Source organism: Lonchura striata, chromosome 7 (assembly GCF_050655825.1).
Source record: "Lonchura striata isolate lonStrDom1 chromosome 7, ASM5065582v1, whole genome shotgun sequence".
Taxonomy (NCBI): Eukaryota; Metazoa; Chordata; class Aves; order Passeriformes; family Estrildidae; genus Lonchura; species Lonchura striata.
This window is the reverse complement of record NC_140709.1, coordinates 21,076,267-21,097,774: the sequence shown is the minus strand read 5'-3', so window position 1 is coordinate 21,097,774 and position 21,508 is coordinate 21,076,267. Positions and strand designations below refer to the sequence as shown.

At 40.9% G+C, this 21,508-nt stretch overlaps 2 protein-coding genes across 9 annotated transcripts in view; one reads left to right on the top strand and one right to left on the bottom strand.

The window, feature by feature from the left end:
• The window catches only part of SP3 (Sp3 transcription factor), a 206,263-nt gene extending 189,169 nt beyond the window's left edge, over nucleotides 1-17,094 (top strand). Inside the window, exons 26-28 of the transcript XR_014956716.1 lie at nucleotides 8,191-8,395; nucleotides 9,935-10,063; nucleotides 16,196-17,094. The gene's annotated coding sequence lies outside the window, so the exon portion shown is untranslated. The remainder of the gene's footprint in view (nucleotides 1-8,190; nucleotides 8,396-9,934; nucleotides 10,064-16,195) is intronic.
• LOC110482887 (uncharacterized) overlaps nucleotides 6,259-21,508 on the bottom strand; it is a 33,422-nt gene continuing 18,172 nt past the window's right edge. For 4 of the 8 annotated variants that reach the window (XR_002467473.4, XR_014956719.1, XR_014956720.1 and 1 more), the window contains 5 exons: nucleotides 21,176-21,299; nucleotides 16,450-16,531; nucleotides 16,218-16,339; nucleotides 10,008-10,100; nucleotides 6,592-9,433 (listed from right to left, as the gene is read on the bottom strand). Coding sequence is in view for 3 of the 8 variants with exons in the window: in XM_085585081.1 (XP_085441207.1) it covers nucleotides 9,413-9,433; nucleotides 10,008-10,100; nucleotides 16,218-16,339; nucleotides 16,450-16,504 (291 nt within the window). In the remaining 5 variants the exon portion in view is untranslated. Of the gene's footprint in view, nucleotides 9,434-10,007; nucleotides 10,101-16,217; nucleotides 16,564-21,175; nucleotides 21,300-21,508 lie in introns of all 8 variants that reach the window. The other 4 variants (XM_085585080.1, XR_014956717.1, XM_085585082.1 and 1 more) reach the window with 4 other exon arrangements.

Here is a 21,508-nt window from a genome sequence, read left to right as displayed (position 1 = left end):
ACAATTTTAGGACAGGGAAATAGTTTTGAGCAGCAATAATTTGTCCTGCCAGTATTGTTTCATGGAGTAACATTAAGGCACATTGCGCCTGGGGTTCATAGCTTATGATATCTGGTTTTGGAGGACTGGGGTGAAAGTAAGAACATGAAGAGAAAGAAGAAGAAGAATTAAATATGAGTTCTAGATAGTTCAACAGAGTTGAAGCAGTTCAGCAATAGACATCCCAGAACCCTGCAAAGAGCTTATTCTCCAGCTCCCTTGTCTGGCGTGTTGCCATCTCCTGTCGGAGCCCACGAAGGGGCTTTCTCTTTAAGTGTGGATTCCCTTTTTCTTTCTCTTTTGTTGAGGTATCTAAAGATACTGGGCTTTAACTTAGGGCTTGTATTTGCTGAACAAAACAGGAAAAAATATCTGTAGTTTCCTCTGCACCTGCCAGGAAAGAGAAGTCCATTATTTGTAGCTCTAGGGGAGCAGCAGAGGAGGGGTGTTTTTGTCTGCTTTCCAAGACCTGGAGTGGAGGCCGTGGAGGTCTGGGAAGGGCAGGTTGGGGCAGCCACAGCTGCAACTGCGCCAGGGTTTCTCAGGAAGGCTCAGGCTGGGCAGGGGTCTGTGCCTGGCATTCCTACCTCACCTGCTGTGAAACAGTGTTCTCAGCTTTGGATCTCAGTGAAGACAAAACGAGCTGCCCTTCAGGAATGTGAAGCTGAGGCTGGCCTGTCCACAGCTGTCCTTCCCCCTGGCAGCACCTCAGGGCAGCTGCTGGCACCTGCAGAACGTATCCTGTAAATGTGGCCACAAAATAGCAATGCCACAGGTGTAAAATTCTTATGATCACACGCTCACCATTGTGACCCTGAACAAGTTAATCACATCGCTCCTCTTGAAGGTTCATACTGCCACGATATCATTTACGTGGGCCCTCAAAGATAGATGGAGACGTCAGCTATTGATCACAAGGAATTGCTGCCAGTCAGTCTTTTTGTTGGTTTCCATCCTTGTGATGTGTTTTAAAAAATATTGTATGATTCAAAATTATACCTGTAAAACCTACAAGTAGAAAATTACTGTGTGCATTTATCTTTAATAACAACCTTGCGAATATTTATAGTACTAGTAGGGTAGAATGTGTTACACTAGTTTATTTCCCAGTCTGTTTTAAATTATATTATTCATTAGTAGTTGTGAAGTGGTATGACATATTTTTTATGTTGCTTGTTTGTAACAAAGGTTCTTAATACCTTTTCATAATCAAAGGGGATAAATGCTAACATGGAATATGGGGAATTGTGCTTGCAAGAGCACAGTGTTGTCTTAGGGTATTAAATTAGCATTTGGTACTGCTCTGCTTTGTGTGCATTTCTAGCAAATGTTTCAGCTACAAATCACTATAATACACCTGTATTCTGGTTCTTCAATTCATATAGCATTTAAATCCTGCCAATACTGTGTCTTATAAATATAAATATGCAATTTAATTTAATTCAAGCATGCAACACATAATTTTTTCTTCTAATTAAAATATGATATTGCAATATGGGAGCTGCCTGGGGCAAACAGGACGCATCAGATTGCCAAGCCAAAGGGAATTCTGAGGCTGGCAGGGGAAGGGGCCAACCCGCTGAGCCTCGGCGCAGAGCCCCAGCGATGCCCCGCCTGGAGCCGCGGTGTTTGCAGAGCCCGCGGGGGCAGCCGGGGCTGCTGGCCCCAGCACAGCCCCGCGCTGCTGCGGCCAGCGGAGCCCGGCGGGCACGGCCCCGGCCCCGGCCCCGGGGGTTTTGCAGTGAGCGGGAGCCCGGCGGGCACGGCCCCGGCCCCGGGGGTTTTGCAGTGAGCGGGAGCCCGGCGGGCACGGCCCCGGGGGTTAGTTTTGCAGTGAGCGGGAGCCCGGCGGGCACGGCCCCGGCCCCCGGGTTATGCAGTGAGCGGGAGCCCGGCGGCCACGGCCCCGGGGGTTTTGCAGTGAGCGGGAGCCCGGCGGGCACGGCCCCGGCCCCGGCCCCGGGGGTTTTGCAGTGAGCGGGAGCCCGGCGGGCACGGCCCCGGCCCCGGGGGTTAGTTTTGCAGTGAGCGGGAGCCCGGCGGGCACGGCCCCAGCCCCCGGGTTTTGCAGTGAGCGGGAGCCCGGCGGGCACGGCCCCAGCCCCGGGGGTTAGTTTTGCAGTGAGCGGGAGCCCGGCGGGCACGGCCCCGGCCCCGGGGGTTAGTTATGCAGTGAGCGGGAGCCCGGCGGGCACGGCCCCGGCGCCGCGCTGCCCGCCGCCCTGCCCGTCCTGTGCGGGCTGGCAGAGGCGGCACGGCCGCGGCAGCGCCGAAGTTGGCCGATGTGCAGCAGAGCTCAGATCGTTGTGGGGAGGAGGAACTGCCCCACGGCAGCAACTCGAGGGATTCCTATAACGCTCTCTCAGAATCGAGCAAAACAACACGAATAGGCCTTCTGCATAATGATTCAAAAACTGTTAATGGCCATCTTTAGTAACATAGCAACGGCCAAACCCTTGAAAAGAGGAAGTTTTCATTGAGAAAGGGTTTCATTTTAAACATTGAAATTTGGTATAATGTAGTGTCTGAAATAAGTTTTGAAAGGAAGCTGATGATTAAGAAGAAATGCAGTGGGCATTTAATAAATGGAGGAGCCGCAAGATAATTAACTGGCATGCATAAAGATTCATGCTTTATACCAAAATTTTAATTTTGCACATAAATGTGCCTGATGTAGGCAGCATTTAATCACCTAGCTGACAGGAGTAACTACTTTCATTTAACCTTGACTGAAGATCATGAATTCTAACAGGTTTAATTGGATACATCATTTAACAGAATGAACAGAGCAAATTTTTCTCAATTCATAGGTTCTGATTGACATGCACCAGCAATAAGGCGTTGCACAATTAAAGCTGATCTGTATTCCTGGCCTGGGCAGCAATTGCCATAGTGATGTGACACTGTTTGATCACTGTGGCACTGAAACTATACTGAATTTCCCCTTGTTTTGAAAAGGGCAATGCTTTAAAAAAAAAAAAAAAAAAAAGAGAGAGAGAGAAAGATAAAGAGATTTTGGCACTTTTTTTTTTACATTAATCACATTTATATGCACAAACTGTAAGGGAAGGAACTTGTCTTGTTATCAGTAACTCAGAGGAAAGAAGGAAAAATGGTATATTCTTTTATCCATTTAGCACATTATTTACAGAAAGTCAAAAACGTGTATAGTCAAATGAATTGTAACACATTAAGGGTCTGATTGTTCTGGGCTTCCATTTGAATAGGAAGTCATTCTGTGCAGCTCCACTATTCACCTGCAGTTTGGCCTCTCTGTCCTTGCCCCAATCAGTTCCAAATCACAGATATCTTGCCAGCTGAGTCAAAGTACTGAGAAGGGGTATTGCAAATGGGGTAGAAAAGGATGAGAGGGAAGACATGGTACCCAACAGTAAGCTGCTATATACTTTTCCTGGCACACGGTGTTTCATATAATAAAACCTTAAAAAAAAAATACATGGAGGAGTTGGCAACTTCCAGTTCTCCATATGGCTCCTGCCAGCACTTTCTCTGCCTCTGGCACCTTTCACAAGTTCTGGGTTTGACCTTCATGAACTGGAATTGTTCTTCTATTGTTCAACCATAAATATATACATACATATTCACACACACACAGAAACACATATATATACACAAATGTGTTCTTTTATGTCTCTTATCTTTGACTTACATTTTTGCTTCCAATACTTCCTTTTAATTTTTTTTTTCTTTTAGAGGAATGTTTGCCAAACACTAAGCGGTCTGAGGGCAGAGAAGCACACAATGTGTTTCAGTCTGGCTCAGTAGAGCCAAAACTGCAGTAAAAAATCCTTCCTGAACAATCTCTGAAAAATCTTTAAGGAAGTTCTGCTCTCCACCATGAGCATTGCAGCATCCATGCTCAGAACAGCAGGTAGCTTTTCCACCTTTTTTTTCTCTGCAGTCCCTTAGCTTCAGTGCCTAAGTGCTAGTCCTTGATCTCACTTGAAGACAGACCTATTGCTATCCATCTGACAACCTTAATTTCTGTTGAGGCAATATATATACATATCAAGCAACAAAATTTGTAGGAGTGCATTGCAGTGGAAGGCAGAAATCTTGGGGAAAGCTGGAATCCTGACTGGATCAAAGACATGAACTTTAGAATCAGGATAACTAGATGTATCAGAAAAATACTTTTTTTGGTCATTTTAAAGCCTCTAAAATTCAATTACTAGCAATACCTTCCTCTGTCAGAGGTATTTCCCATGTGATTTATTGTAATACTGGCAAAGGTATTTGTCTGTATAATTCATCACTCACTAACATTTTTAAGTTTCAGGTAAATGATGGGATCACATCCCCAGCCTCTGCAGCCTCATAACATGCCTTGGAACCACAGCAGGTGCTTTTCTTCATGCATGGCCAGTTGTCAGTCGGTGCCTGTACCTTCTCTGTGCAGGAAGGAGAGGCAGGATTCAGTCAGCATGGCCTGGCCAGCAGGACACGTTTTGAGCACAGATGCTGCCCGTGCTCCCCTCACACAGCAGCAGGGATAACCTGTCCCCACTCTGCCTGCTCCTGAGCCTCTGGGCTGTGTGGGTGCTGCAAAACTGCTGGGCCTTCTTTAAATGGTATCTTTGGGCCCCATTTAGAAATGCTTGTGCTGTAATTTATTCCAAATTTTTCCAAGCCTTCTAATAAAATAGCCATCTGTCCCAACACACAGCTCCTTTTAATGTCCTATTTTACACACAGGTTTCACTTCATGGTGTCCTCAAGGTGGGAAGACTTGAGGCACCCATTCAGCATTTTCCTAGGGAGATTCCTGGGGCGCCCTTTGGCCCTCCCCAAGGCACACAGAGCTTGTCAGCAGCACAGCTGGGATAAACTACAGCCCTCTGCCAGGAGCCTGCTCAGCTCTGACTTTCCCTGGGGAATACTACGGCATTCAGAAGAGCTGCATGGACACATATTTGCCAAGCTGAAGGGAATCCATTTGCTTCTGGAGAGAACCATTTCTCTGGCTGCCCAGATGGCCCCAGCCTCAGCCACTGGCTCTGTCCACGGGCACCCAGTGACACCAGTTCTGGACAGCACCCTTCTGACCTTTCCTTTATCAGCTCCCCAGCCAGTTCATTCTCTGCACTCAGAGTCATTTGGGTGCTCTGCCCGTGACTCTCTGGAGTTGCACGTCGCTCTTGCCTTGTCTTCATGTTCAGCCATCCGTGCTGAATTATCTTCCACTCCTCCCTCTGGGAATAACCAAGGCTTTGACCTAGTGGGACTGTTTGTGTGCTCAAATGTTTTGATGTACCAGACACTGAGCTGCTTGCTCCCAAATCTAAGGTGGCTGGGGATTTCAGGCTCTTTTCAGAAACAGTGTGTGCACTGGGAAGCATAATCTAACTGAAAAAGTCAACAAAGGGCACTGACTTGTGCATTTTCAAGTATTTTGTCTATCATCTTTAAACCCTTCTGTTTTCTTTAGTTTCTAAATAGCTGTCTTTTCAAGTTTGGGATCTGCTATAGAAGATACACAGCTGTAATTAGAAATATATTTAGATTCATTTCAGAATCCTTGGGGAGAAAGGGATATTCTTTTTTTGCTGATATAAGATTGTTATTTCATTTTGAAGGCTGTTCTGAAGAAATTGGGGAAATCAGAAGACCAGGCCCACTTTTCCCCAGGTTTTCCTGAATTCACCTTTGAAACACAACCTAAACAAAATTCTGAGCGCAGTTAATGTTTACACCTTTCTTGCACTGTTAATTTAACTTTCAGCAGTATAAAATAGGATAGCAGAAATATTTTTATGTGTTCTTACAATGTCCGAAGTTGTTTGTTACTGTTTTTATTAGAAGGAACTAGACACAATCCTGGCTGCCTTAACCACTGCTTTTGAGAGAGCTACAGCTGAGAAAATCCGCTGCCAGGAAGAAGTGAATAGAACTAACAAGGCTATTGAGCTGGCCAACAGATTAGTGAAAGGTCTGAGGTGAGGTCCTACAGGGCAGGCTAATGAAGCAGCCTACAGAAAGCACTTCTTTGTTATACACTACTGATCTGGCAATAACAGAGGCACTTAGCAAAGAACCTGATGAGCTGAAAAAATTATGTCATTACCATTCATTTTTTTCATAATAGAAACATGGTTTTGACCTTTGCATTTTCTTACATTTTTGCTTCATTGTGGTATATCTTAACTGTAAGATTACCTGGTAACTAACTTATCCACCAACATTAAGGGAAGAAGTCAATTGTGGATATTGACAATGAAGGCAATTTATTAAAATGCGATGACTATATTTGTAACAATTAAACAACACTAATGATTCTGCCCAGGATTTGGATACATAGAATCTAATATAATTTGCACTATTTAGTTAAGCAATATGATAATTCTCTAATTATCTTTCTGAGATTTGCAATGGGTATTTCAGGAGAGAATAAATAATGGCAAAGCCATCAATTATCAAAAATCCATATTGTCTGTTGATCCAGGCTGGCTCAAGGGAATCCATACTCACTGATGGATTTTTTCATTTATCATTCATCTACTGATGAGACTGCTTTTTATACACACACACATACACTTTTTACAGATACTTTATTTTATTGTAACATTCATTTAGGAAATCTCTCATGGTGGCTCACTGCCACTACAGGTTTTGTCCTTTTCTACCCAATACTTTCAAGCTGAGTTTGATAACCAAACATATAGTAAACAACAAAAATAGAAGATCCATTTGTTATTGAGCAAAATTATATGGCTGAGTGTAGCTAGTGGAACTTAAAATATAAAACAAGATTTAAGAGTTATTTCCTGAATCAATAGAAAGGATTTATTGACTAAAGGGGAGGGAGAGCAGTGCAGAAGACCCATTGTTACTGTTTAAAGAAGCAAGATGAATGTATTTAAAATGTTAGCATCCTGGCTGAAAGTGTAATGTATTCTAGTGATTAATAATGCCTGTAAAACTAAACCATGTACCTAATACACAATAATAAAATAAATAACATAGCAGACCTCTTTAAAGTGTGACAATAAATGATTGTTCTAATATTTCCTTCCACCTAACATATCATATTGTTTGGTTCTCCCATGTGCCTCCTGCTGGGCCTGACAAGTGCTGGAATAGCATACATAGAGAGATGAAAGGCAAAGTGTGGGTATGCTGGGGGGGAGGCATAATGAAAAATAATCTAAAGGAGGAAACAGAGATGAAAGGAAAGAAGGAAAGTTGAGTCATGCACTAGATAAAGACAGTAAAATGAGTTTTAATGGAAAGTCCTTCAGCTAGTACCTCCCAAAGCACCAGCCCCATGAAGAAGGTGGCCAGCTCGACAGATTGGTGATGGGAAATAGAATTCATTCCTGTTGTTAGCTGTACCACACTTGGTCAAAGGCATTAATAACCATATGACAGCTATTTAGTGACTTATAGGAAAAAATCCATTTTAATCTCCTCTGTGGTAAACAATAGGTCACTGTTTACTATTAGCAAACAGTTTAATACTCACACTGCTATACTGTCAGTCCTGGCTCTTTCTTTGCCATATTTTTTTGCCGAGAGGACACTCTCTTATTTCTCTAGTTGTATTGTTGTGAGGAGAATTTCTCAAGAAATATAAAAATAAAATTATTCACAGAATGTTTTATAATAAGCAAACATGTAAACATTTCTTTGTTAACTGGTCTTTATAAACCCACCTTTACCATGACAGTAATAGCAAGTAACCAAATATGTGACTTTTCTTCTAATTCTTAGGGAGAGTGTTGACCAAACAGCAGAAAAGCTGGATCCCAGGGAAAAGCTTGCACCAAGTGTCACATCAAGTATCTTATTGGCTTTATGGCATAAAAGATCCTGCCCAGCAGTTATTTATTTTTTTTTCTGCCTTCTTCTCCGAGCCCTGGCATGCAAAGACTGTTCTGGGTGGTTGCATGAGTAGCTGTTACTCTGTACCAAGGAATTCTTTGCTTCTGACAGGTGCCAATTATGCTGTGGACATCTGCCCTGAAGGCATTGAATCAAGCTGACAACTCATTTTATATCAATCAAACAACAACTATTTTCAATAATTTCCCATCCAGCTGGGACTGAATTTGCACAAGTGATCTATGTATTAGAGACATTACCAATCCACAGAGACATTCAGAACCATGATTATGTTCTGTTTTCCCACAGAAACTCTTGCATCTGCACCAGAAAGCAACAACTTCTTCCACTATGCAAGAGGATGCTGACAACTCAATTTTGGTCACTTGCTGCCAAGCTCAACTTGCAACAGTCGACTCATGTCAGACTGGAAGGAGATTTTTATGCCCAGGCTTGCCATTTGCAAATCCTATCTGTCGATCCCCTAATCAATGTGGATCTGTGAATCTGCAAGGTAATACTTTAGTATTCACTGCTGTTTAGCCACTGTAATGGGCATTTTTTAACAAACACATAGTAAATGAGTGGGAGTTCTAATGCTGTTTTCTCAGAAGAAAAGGAGAGCTGGACTTATCACCAAAGCATTATTAGGAACAAGAGAAAATATGATGCAGAAATGTTCCAGATGGTAACATTTCTCCACTGTGATAGTTTATTTTCGAAAGGTACTGGCATGAGCCCAAATCTCATTCTGCTTTGCACAGATAATACCTTCTTCACAGATATATATTTTTAAAATACATGGTTAATCACAAAAATGCCTGGCACTGATTCAATTCCCTTTTTGACCCATTAAACCGTGATGTTGCTTATACAAATTCCTTCAAATACTTTATTTAATAGAATACCACATTTGGAGGCCAGGAATTAGTAAAATGTTCTTCTGGAATGGACCAAAACATTCCCTTTGATAGTGTTTGAAGTACCTTTTGCTATCTGACGGGAGCTAGAGGTGACAACTAACCCACAGACCTCGGGAACATGGTTAGCCAGCCAGAGCAGTAGGCAGGCTCACCTTCTTCTTGTATTCTTTCAAGTGCTGTGCCTTGCTGTTTGCATAAGGGACCAGCTTTTATTATTCTACTCTGTCCCTGCTACTGTGCACCAGGGCAGCACAAAGCAAGATTTAGTGCTTGGATATGGTATTTGCTTGATAGCAATTGTTATAGTTAAGGCTGTGCTGAGACTTCTGTCTTAACCTGCTATTCTCCCATGCTCAGAATATTCTTCTTTTTTCAAAAAAATCCCTTTCATCTGAAACTTTTCATGCTTGTTATCAGCTGAAATATATATTTTTTTTTTTTTTGGCAAGGCTGAATAAAATTCATTCATTCATATTTGAATTATGCAAGGAAAGTGGGTGTAAGGAGAAAGGTCTCTTTTTTGCACATTCATAATTCACAAAAAAAGCTGCATATTACAAGCTGAAACTTTCCAGGTGGCTAGTTTTGACTGAAGGGTAGTCTTCATGCTAATTACAAAGAGAGAATGACTGAAAGAAAAATGAAAGAGAAAAATTAAAAATGACACATATTGTGATTAACTCATTTGTTTTGTAGGTGTGCCATACAAAAATTACATTGTGAGCCACTTAGAGCAAGTTTAAAGTAACAATTTCATTTAAGTTAAGATGAACTACCATAATTACATAATATCAATGTTTTGTGCTGCAATTTCACTAAGAATCTCCCTACAGAAGCTGCAGAAGCTTTTACTTATGCAAATGTGGAAGCTCACAGTGAAATCAGTGCAGAATCTTATGAATCATTAACTTTGGCCAGAAAGCCAGTCTGGGGAAGGGGGGAATGGTGTGCAGTGGCAGCAACTGTCCCTATGCTCTGGGTCTCCCTGAACGCTGGACTGCTGAGGAAAATAACTTGGGGGTCTTGCATTTCTTCCAGCTTAATACACTGACTGTCAGGGACAGCAAACCACTAAATCTTTGTTATTCTCTTTTCCTTGCTATATTCCCATGTACTTGTGGACATAACAGGCAGCACATAATCTGACCAGCAATGTGTGACTGACCCTCCATGATAACAAAGGATTACTTCAGCAGAAGATACCTGGACAGCAGAAGCTGGAAGTGTTAGAACAGTCTCCCTTAACTCATGGAAAAAAGGTACTGTGATATGCAGCTCCAATTTCTCATAAAACACCTGGAGATAAAGCACAAGTATATAAATAAAGCAATATAACTGTAATTTTAAACATCTGAAAGAATAACTGGCAATGGTTCCCACAGTACTTGCTGACTTTGCTCCATAAGGAGCAAAGATGAGTTCAGAACTTCCCCACTACTAAGTTCCCAGTAACCTCCTGGAGGCCAAAGAAGGACTGTTGGGTTCAGAGCAGGAATCCCCATCGTTTTTTATCTCTTGAATTTTGGGTGAAGTGAGGAAAAATACATTTTTCCCAGTGATGCTGCTTTTTTTTTTTTTTTACGAAAAGACAAATGAGCAAATTCTGAGACATACCAGCTTCTGTAAGTAGAAATTTAAAACTTAACCTTTATTATTCCAGGTAACAAAAGGTCTTGATCCAGTCAGTGAGTGGTGGATGCTACAACAGTTGCTAAATAGAAAAGTGACAGCAGTGCCTGGCAATAATATGGCCACATTAAAAGTCCTTGGTCTTATGTTTACAGTCATCATTGCCATAAGATCAAGCCTCAGCACTGGGGAAAAACTAGGCAAGAGTCACATCTGTTTCAATATATAAATTATCTATTTGAATCAAAAAGGGACAAGTGCTAGTGAGAGTAAAACTGATGCAGAGTTATGAAGGAAACATGGCAACTCTCTTTCTTCTGAATGCCTGATATTGCCCAAGGTGTTAATGCCCCAGTAACCATAACAACTCTGCTCAAGGTCTTTCCTTCTTTCCATTCATTGTAGTATAATGAATGGGATACTGTATACTGGCATTGTATCTCTTGTTTTTCACCAGCCCTGTACTGGGATGACTCTATAGGTGTGTGTCATACTGCAGGTATTTCTTCCTGGTGGTCCTGTTCTGGCAGAAACTTGGAAGAAATTATTAATCTTGTAGTTAACCCAGTACTTGCAAGTTATGTTCAGAGTATTTTTAATAGTCTGTTATTTTCTTCATCAGGTCTCTCTCTGATTATGTTCTAGAAGTATTCAAAGTAGCTTCCTGCACCTCTATGATAGTTACATTAACTCACAAGGTTTGCAGTGCCCAAAACACTTTGACTCCAGCTGGATTTTTACTTGTCTATTTTTCTTATCTTATTTGCACCCTTGCATGAACTACAGTTCAATGACTGCAATTTGAGTACTCCTTCCTATCTAGCTGAACAATCTTCCCCAACACACCACCATCCTGATGTGTAATCACTCAAGAGACATAATCATTCACTTAGAACTAAAATAATTCTCCTACCATTTGCTCCTTGCCTCCATTCTGCCCTTTTTCTCTGATTTATTGCACTATATTCCTTATGGAAATATTTTGACATCCATCCCCTCTATTCAAGTCTCATACCCACCCTTGGAGGGAGTGCTTTGAACAGAGGAAGGCCAGGATGAGTGTGTATCTCATATCCTCACCCTTTTATTCCAGTGTCATTTCCCCCACCTCCTCATTATATTCTTGAGTCCTTCCCCTCCTTCTAGTTTAGCTGTACCTACTATCTTTCCTAGAGCTGAGTCCTCCCTTCCCTCCCCTGCCCCTCTAGCAAATGTCAGAAAATATTTCCTCACATCCTCTGAATATAGGGATCCTGAACCCCAGCCTTGTCTAAGCTCTCTAAATCACTTGACCCCAAAAAGGTTGCCACAGGACAGCACTTGCCTACAGTGCAGGCTGGAGAGAAAGTGCTGTTAAGGCACTGAATTCCTTCAGCTCTGAGATCTGCAGCTTTTTTAGACTGCAAGAAAGAATTTACTGAGCCAGAGCACTGAATTTGTTACTTGTTAAGCTTAGTCAAAATTACTATGAAATTCCTTAATTAAACAGCTCAAGCTGAGAAGCAAAATGCTTTCTAATCCAGTCACCACAGTGCTTCACTCAGTCCTGTACCTCTGCCTCTTCTTTCTTGCTGCCCTCATGTTGTCATGTTACCTCATGTGCTGCCTGTTGGTTTGGCTTCCTACGAATGTCCCCTGACCCCCCCTCCACTGCACTGACAAGCAGAAAGCTCTTTGTGCCCAGTATTGACCTGATGGTGTGCACTAGCCCAGCCTGGAAGTGCATCTTGAATTTCTTGCTCCCCCGGGAGCATTTGATTAAAGGAGGATTTTCATGGTGTGTTGAGATTCAGAACGTGGTGCTATTCAGTAGCTGCTGGTGGCAGCTCTGAGCTGGAACACACACTGGGGCTCTTCTCCTTCTGTGGTGATAAACTGAGTCCTGGGACACGGAATTCTGCATGATTTACCCTCAGTGTGCAGAAGAGCACAAACAAGGCTGTGCTCACACTTGCTGCCAGACTGCTGTTCCTGCACTCGGGGACACAGGTTTTACCAGATTTTCAGTGATTCTCCAAGGAAGGCTTCCACACCTGCTCTCTAAGGTGTCTCTTACAGCTAAAAAACTTGAATCAGCTTCACTGTTATTCGAGATGTGTGAGGTCAGTTTGGAAACTGAGGACATTTCATGAGTGTATGCACACCTGCAGAGCCCCAGAGCACCTGCAAATGCAGGAGACCTCACAGCACAGAGTGCCTTTTGCAGGCCTCAATAGGCTCAGCCTAATTCACAAACATACACATGTGCTCCTCACAGTGCTCACAGGAATACACAGTCTAAATTAATTTCTCCTATTATAAATCTTGAAAAACTTCTCTGTAGCCCAAGAGATGGCTCTGGAGTCATAACACAGATGTGTACCATTGTAAAGAATACAATCCATAATTTTGTTTCCTTCTTTTCTTCCTAGTGACTGAAGTTTTAATTAATAAAATCTATGCTTACAATGAAGTAGGAAAACAGAATATTTAAATGAATGTATGTATCTACTTTATTTCCTATGGTTTAATTTGTGGATTTGCAAACTTACCACTTCAGCCAGAACTCATAAAGCAGAAAAATTACTTTAAAGTTGACAGTGCATTAGGTTGGATTATGGATACTTTTTTTGGCTTCTGACAATAATTTGGTATGGGATATTTATTCTTCTGGCTGAGAAGCTGTAAACAAGACAAAGCAGCAAACGTACAAGCAAAGAAAAACAACTTAAAGAATCAGATCAGCTGTAATATTAATCATTTTGAGGCTGAATTTGGCTCCTTTTGGTCTAAACCAAACTAACTATATTTATTTCATAATCTTTATTTTTCAATTCATTTATCCATGGTAAATATACCCATGTGCATGTTTTCCCTCCAAGAATCACTGCATTTCCATCCTGAGGAAAATATTTTTTTTTTTAATTACCACAAAACTCTTTAATTTATTTAAAGTCTGCAAGAGGGGAATTCTAGTGCTCCATTTTACATATCATATAAAAGAAGCTTTCCCTGGTACATTTTTCCACAACTCCTTATGCTGCTAACTTGTTGAAAATTGTGTCACTGTTTATATTATTAACTGGAGCCCAGGACTACAAGGAGCTGCTGAAGCACTGACACAAGAGAACAGCTAGAACACAGGTACTGCAGTGAATTAGTGAGCAGGATGCTCAGACACTCATTTCCAGCTTGGAGTGGCCACAGCTGACTGCAGTGACATCTGGCTACTGGATGTGCACCTCTCCATGAGAAAGTTGTGGATACTGAAAAATATTTTCCAGACCTGCAGGATGCATGCTGCTCCTTTTTGCTGTGCTCATGCACATGACTGTGTATCTTGTGAAAGCAGTCACTGGACACACAAACCAGGAAATGGATGTCAAAAGTCATTGTATTATTAAACAGGACTCATATCTAATTTAATTAAGAGATAAATATACCCTTACAAGTAAGCAAATGTCATCAGGGGATATCAGTTATACTTGTGTATCTTTCCAGTCATCAGAGTGCTTTAAAAACCTTCCCATTTATGGACAGTATGTTTCTCTGAAATAGGAAAACAAGGTTTTTTCAGGCGATGCACGAAACAAGAGTTCAAAAGACTTGACTGAAGAGTATCAGCAAGTAAACTAAAAATGTATCCTATCTATAAAATCCTTATGGGAATATGTCATAAGGGTAGTGTTTTTGCAGTTGGGTTGCAGGAATTTAGTGGGCAAGGAGGTGAAAATTATAACCAAGACAACTGGCTCTTGTAGCTTCATGCTTGCTTTGCAGTCTGCATAAAAAATTTGGAAATTATCTTGGAGCTTTGCATAGTTATCAGTTCTGAGCTGTCCTAGTGACTGAAAGTAAGATGTTTCAAAGAAATGATGTTTCAAAGTCAATGATGATCCAGGTGTTTATAGCATGCGTTTGCCTTCTCATGGTGTTATCATCACACAGGCTAAATTTAGACAACCTCAGACATTACAAAAGTCAGTGTTTGCACTGCAATTATAAAATTTCTTACTTCTAAAATCTAAAGATTGCCAAACAACTATTTCAGAAAGCAAACAATAGAATATTTAGAAGAAGGAAGCAAATATTTTGTTAAAATAATTTTTGGGAAAAGCCTTCAAGGATTTTGAAAAAGACACAGTCCTTCTTTCTGACCATGTGGAGCATAAAGAGTCATCTACCAAGTTCTACTGTCCCTGCATTTGGACAATAAACTGTGGGAACTTACAAAATTCTAGGAAAGGAGATTCCCTTTACTTTGAAAATCTGTAGATTTGAGACATATTTTTCTATAGCACTTTGTGATATCATGTATCACAGTACTTTGTGCCATCACTTACATAGGTGAAGTAAAGACTGGCAGCAATCTGACAGCTCACTTTGAACTGAACAACCACATGAGATGCTGACACAGAAAATCACCCTTTGATTTCTCAAGAGTTAAATTGCATCTTCAAACCATGTCAAGTTCCATTTGGAGTAAGCTCTGGTGTCTTTCTAGTGCATTTCTGCCACTGGTTATTCTTTCATTTTTTTATTTCTTCAGATATGAAATGTCTGCATCCTAGCTGCTAATGAAAGAAGAGCATAATTCTGAAATGCTTTGTCACTTTTATACTTTTTTACTGATGCTGGGAAGAAGTGACAGAATCCTGTAGTTAACATGATTCAAAAGACAAGGGGGAGGAGAAGGTGGAGAAAGATTATAGAAAATATATTTATATTGCTTCAACAACTGGATTGTTTTCAGTATAGTGTCACGCTCTCAGTGAGGGGGAATTCTGCATGTGTCATGATTCTACAGATGTTCCTGCACACTACATGCAGCTGCACTATTTGTCATGGGCAAATTTAATAGCAAGATGTTTGTTATGTGTTCCCTCTAATCTTAGTTCACAAAAACATGGAGGGGAAAAAACCCACTACCTTATAGCTTACTTGCTTCCCTTCTTTATATAGCGTTTTAAAACACTATATAACAAATATTAGGAACACCCATCTTTTGTACTAAATTCTGCAACACCTGCAATTACAGCTCTATTACCTTTGCTAGAATCATCTTGTTCTTTCTAATGTTTATAATGCTAATTAAGTTATTTTAAGTACCTGGAGAGGTCATATTTCTAACAGTGGGGGTTCTTCAAGAGCTTGATCCTTCAAAAGGGAAAATAATTCCTGCTAAGTCCTGAACATGCTCTGTTCTGAGTGCCTTGCAGGTGAAACTCAGACGCACTCCATATAGCAGCAGAGCCAAGTGCTGTCAGAAATTTTACAGTCAAACTCAGAGGAGCTTTTCTACTCTTATCATTCTAAAATCCTGGATCCTTTCATCTAGGTGTTCTCTGTCCTAAACTTCACTGGTCTGCAGGCAGGGTGTTGGAGGGAACCACACCCTTGGGTTCCAGCTTCATGCAGAGATATCCAGGAAGTAGAACAAGATTTTGCAAATAGAAAAGAGAAGACAGAAAGAAATAAAGGGTTGGGGGGGATGGGGGGGATGCTTTTACCTGGACAGCCTGTAACATGCTGAAACATGTGTTGACTAGTTAGTGGCAAGGGATTTAACTAAAGAACTGGCAGTGCAAGGAGAAATTTGGATTTCAGAGAACAAAATTGACAGCTGAAGTAGAAACCCATCCAACTACACCAAACAGGACAAAACTCAAAAAGAAGGTACAGCTGTAGAAGATGTTAAGAGTGTTACCCTATCAATAAGTGTATGAACAGAAAATAGATGCTATAAATGAAAAATTGAAATTTAATTACTGCATCTCCTACAGTACAAGAAAGATATTAACTTACTCCAGTGGAAGCTATAGCAGGAAACCTGTGAAGGAGAGGCTGAGGGCACGGTGGTTCTTCAGTTTTGAAAAGGCCAAGAGAGCAGGGCGATCTACTGCTGTCTGCAAATACTTCACAAGAGGCTACAAAGAAGACAGAGACAGGCTTAGATGAGCACATGGACAGAAAAGAGGCAACCTGCAGAAGTCAGACCAAGAGAAATTCTGACCAGGGATTAGGGAAAATCATTTACCATGAGGGTGGTGAAACATTGGCAGAGGATCCCCAGAAGGCTGTGACTCCCTCATCTCCAGATGACAAGGTCTGTATGTCCTCTTTTGGAGAGTAATCACATTTAAAAGATCACCTAGACATTAATATCTGTTCTTGTAACATTAAAATATATATATATAGTTACAAGTACAGCTAAAACTCCGAGTTCTTTTAAAACATAAAAGAAAAGATAGATCAACAGAGTATTTTTTTTGCCATCAAAAACTCACATTTTCAAAATAAATGTACCATTTATGTACAATTGTATGGGAGGTATTTTAAAGCTTCTTAAATTTTGTACACGAAAACTGCATATATGTAAAATACACAGTCATGTATCAAATTGATGGAAAAGTTCTTGTTTGTAGGAAACTGATCAGGATAATTTTGGAAATGTATAACAAGTGCTTCTGTTACTAAAGGTGTACATCTGTGAACACAGTCTGCCAAAGAAAATGGAATATTGAGTCTTTTCAGAAGAATGCTGACAAATAGCATTGAAATATTTAATACAGATGTGAAGATATTAGTTTCCAGTCTTCAGTTGATTACTTAGCTCAAAAGGTAAATAGGTGTGACTATGACATCTTTCATTCTGTTTCTAATAAATCTCAAATCATATATATGAGATCTAGTTGTGTTTGTGTAGAGATCCAACTTCAGAAATTGTTTTGAACTACCTCATGTAAAACCTGCTTGCAAGTGCCTGTCTGTGTGTCTGTATGTCTGATGTGTCTTAGATTCAAGTATGTTTCTTAATTATCCTAAACCTTTATCAGGTTACACTATGGTCTCCTGCAGCTACAAGAATTTTTAACTTAGCACTACAAACTATAGCTCTCACTTTAATAATCACAGTATTCCTGCTGATTGGGAAAATTATATTGGCAATGAAAATCAAATACTTTTTGTTAGCTGGCCTCCTGATGGCAATGAAGAATTACAAGTCAATCAAACTTTGAATTACTCTAATTCAAGAGAAGTTAGGGAAGTGTGAATGTTTCCAAGATTTGCTGCTCAGTCATGACTCTGCAGTCATAGCAGGATTTGCAAATCCTTGCTCTGCATTTCACAGACTATTCAAAGTGACTTTATAGCCCAATAAATATGATTTTACCATTATTGGTAAAAAGCAACAGTATTTGTATTGAGGTGACAGTGTAGGGACTCGGCAATGCTCTGGCTTTTTCTGGGCCTGGATAGATTTTAACTTGGTTTGGCTGTGATAGCAATTGTCCAGCTGTGAGGTACTCTTTACTAGATTTGTTTTAGTTTAACAGTACATTTTTGCCAAACAGAAACCTTAGAGTGTAATAGCACATCATAACATCACCAACATCTTTAAGAACCTGGAAGCTGAAACAAGCACTATAAAGATCCCTGAAGCTCACAAGCACTTTTGGCCAGTTGCAGTCAATGCTGCTGTGCTCTATTTTCTCATGGACAAGCTGAATAAAATCAGTCTGCTGAATTAGCTCTCACTCAAGGTTACCACTCAGGAAGAGGTCAGTTTGTTCGCAAGCTGCTGTTTTAATCTAGTGCTACCACTGGCTTACCACTTTCCCTCTGGTCACAGGCTTTTACTGCTGATTTCACAAGGCAGTGCAGTGAGCAAAACCCTCTGAGAACATGAGGCTGAGTGTAAAGAACCCAACTGCCTGTGCAACACTCTCAACTGTCATTTACCTTGGTCTGTTTGAAAGGGTAAAGCTTATTTTCACAGCCCAGTTAGCTCTCCCAGTACAGCACAAACCCTGCACGAGCTCCCATTTACCACTCTGTGTATGTACACCTGTATGTGTGCCCAAGCAGCCCACAGAGCAGTCCTTTGCTTTAAGGTTTTCAGGTTTCCCTTGCATGCCTTTCCAACTCAGCACAGCACAAGGGAATGTGGACAAGTTTGTGTAGTTCTGATTGGGTCTCCTTGCTGTAGCTTGAGCTGTTCATGCTGCCAGCTGGCTCTGCTAGGCCCCTGGAAAACTCCCTCATCAGGGAAGAACATCAGTCTGAAATGCTTCCTACAAACTGCATTTGCTCTGAACCAGTCTAGGCTTCTTTCTTGTTAAGGATAGAAAAGTACAATGGTTTCACAAATATTATTGTGGCTGGGGGGCACCTCTGTAGGGACAGCCAATTTTCTCACTCTCTACTTTCCATCTTCATCTCAAACACTGGGAAATGCATCAACTTCCAAATTAGCTCTTCATGTTCCGAGTGCTGCTGCCACATGTATATATTCCCCCTAGAATGAGCTGAATGGAAAGAGTGTTGTATAATGATCTCTCATTTAGCTTAAAGTGTCATCTTTTCCTTCACTGCATTTTGTCTGTGAGAAGTATGCTGAGTCTTGTGCAGCTGCGTTCTCGCTCTTATTCGGCACAGATCTTTTACAAGCTCTGCACCCATACCAAGAGTTTCCTTCTTCCCTTTGAAAAGAGTGTCAAATGGGTACAGAGCAGAGGAGCCCAAAGCCTACATGGATATGAACAGGGACTAGGATGAAAATATTAACCTGATAGAAGAGATTTCTTTGGTTTCTAGTGCATGTGTTCTGAGCTGGAAAATAAAATTCCAAGTGGAGAAGAGAAAGAGAAGATAAATTCAGATTCAGATGCTGACCCTACTTGTTTTCAGAGCACTGAATATCTACTATACTGAAACATAAATCAGCCAACCAGTGAATTTTTGCCCAGTATCCTCAAGGTTATCTGGAAGTCAGCTACAAGCATCTTGCACAAGGACATGTGCAATGACTGACTTCAGCAAGGTGACAAAGACCTGCTCTGGTCAAGGCTGGGATGCTCAGAATGCTCACCACCATGCATGGCAGGGCCCTGCCTTTCTCTCTGAGTTGTGTAAGCAAGTTACAGTTCTGCTCAGAAAAAACACACTCTATTATTATTTAAAAATTAACTGGTGTTAAACCAATTGCCATTGTCAGGCATGCTAACCTTTAGAGCACATTTAGCATTAAATCATGGATATCTATAGGGAGTTCCCTTGGATCATTTGATCAAATTATGCTCTTAAAAGTACACTTCAAAAATGTCATCCCCATGTAGGAGGAAAAGAAAGAAAATAAGGCAATGAAATTAATGGAAATTTGGAGAAATGAAATGTTGTCTCATGTATTTTGACAATGTAGGCATCAGTAGGTTTGCCAGACAGATCAGCTTCAGATTTGACTTGAGCAAATTAAGCTAGTCTAAAGCACAAGCTACTTGCTAATAATTTTCTTGGCTTTTTCCTCTTGAACCATTTTACATGTTTATTTACATTATAACAGCATTGGCCATGCATTTCCCACATTTGAGGTCATTCCCCAGCCTTCCAGAAGAATGCTGGCATCTGACAGTGCAGCCAATTTGTGGTCATAGAAGTGTTTTAAGTAACAAGGTGTACAGGCAGCAAGAGCAAAGGGGGAAAAATGTGAAGTTGAAGAAATGAGAGACTGCTAAAATAATCAAGTATAGACAGCAAGAGGAAAGAGCAGTGAAATACCTGAAGGGCTCTGACAGAGAAATCCCACTGCACCAATTGTTTAATCGTTATCCTGCTTTGCAAACAGCACACTGTAGACACCCTTCCTTCGCAGCGATCTGCTGCTGCACCCCATTTCTTTCAACAGTAAGATATCAGGCAAAACTGGGCATAGCTTTGGGATCCATAATAATACCAAAAAAGAGAGAAATTATACCCAAGAAAAAGTGATGCTAATGAAAAACAATTGCTCACCATCACCAAACCAATGCCCAGTCAGTCCTTGAGCTGCAGTCCCCAGCTGACTTCCATCTCTAGTTTATACAGAGAGCATGATGCCATGTGGCAGGGAATATCTCCTCTGGTCACTTGGAGTCAACTGCCCCAGCTGTTGTCTTCTCAACTTTTTGTGCACCCTCAGCCTCATCACGGTTGGAACAGTGTGAGGAGCAGAAAAGGCCTTGACTCTTGTGTGAGCACTGCTCAGCAATAATTAAAACATCTCTGAATTATCAACACTCTTTCCAGCACAAATCCAGAACACAGCCCCATACCAGCTGCTATGAAGAAAATTAACCCAGAAAATCTACCCCAGTCAAAACTAGCACAATCTTAAACTGCGTGTGCTGGGCTGGAAGGTTTTTGATGGTGTTGGGATTTTTATTTGTGAATGTGACAAATTTGACTGAAGCCTAAGAAACATTTTTACAGATTGCTTTAAAACAGTCTTATACTTTAATACTGTCTACCCTCACACAACATGCTATGATTTGATTTTCCATTATTATGACGATGTATGACAACACCAAATAATAAAGACTGTAGTGAGTTTGGATTGGAGAATATAAACATCACTCTCTTGTATGATTTTCCTAAATCTCTTTCTGAACTAAGCACCTAAATATCCCCAGTCTGGTCATAATCCACACCTTGACCATATGGTCCTTTACAAGAAAACAAAATAATTCTAGGCAAATAAGACACTTGCCCATAACCATTTCATCTGCTAGATCTTTGGAGGTACAAACAAAACACTGGATGGGAAGATCTGCTAATGCTGATAGTGCTTTAGATCACTTGATAATCTTTTTCCTCTGCTAGTTGTTACTGAATGGAAATCAAATGTATGCATGTTAGGACTAGTAACAGATGGCACTTCTGTTCTGTGAGGAAGAAATAGGGGCAAAGGGGCAACAAAGTTGAACCTCCCCCCTTTCCTGCCTTACCAGAATTCATTGTGTTGCCCTCCTGTTACAGTTTGCTGTGACTCTTTCTTGTTATAAAGAGATGTCAGAAGTTAGAGAGAGACAGACGATAACCTTAAATCCTTTACTGCATTTTACCAGGATTCTGAAAAATAAAAAATAAAAAAATAAAAGCCAGCTGAGGGAGTTGGAAAATGTCAGTGAGGCATTACACAAAGAACTTGATACATTTGTTGACCTTTCTTCTAACTCCACCCTTCTCCTCTAAGATGTATTTAGTAGTAGTGAGTGCTTAGTGCTGTAAGTGCTTTCTTAAAAATAATTTAGATGCTATTGGCTGTCTGCCTGCACTGG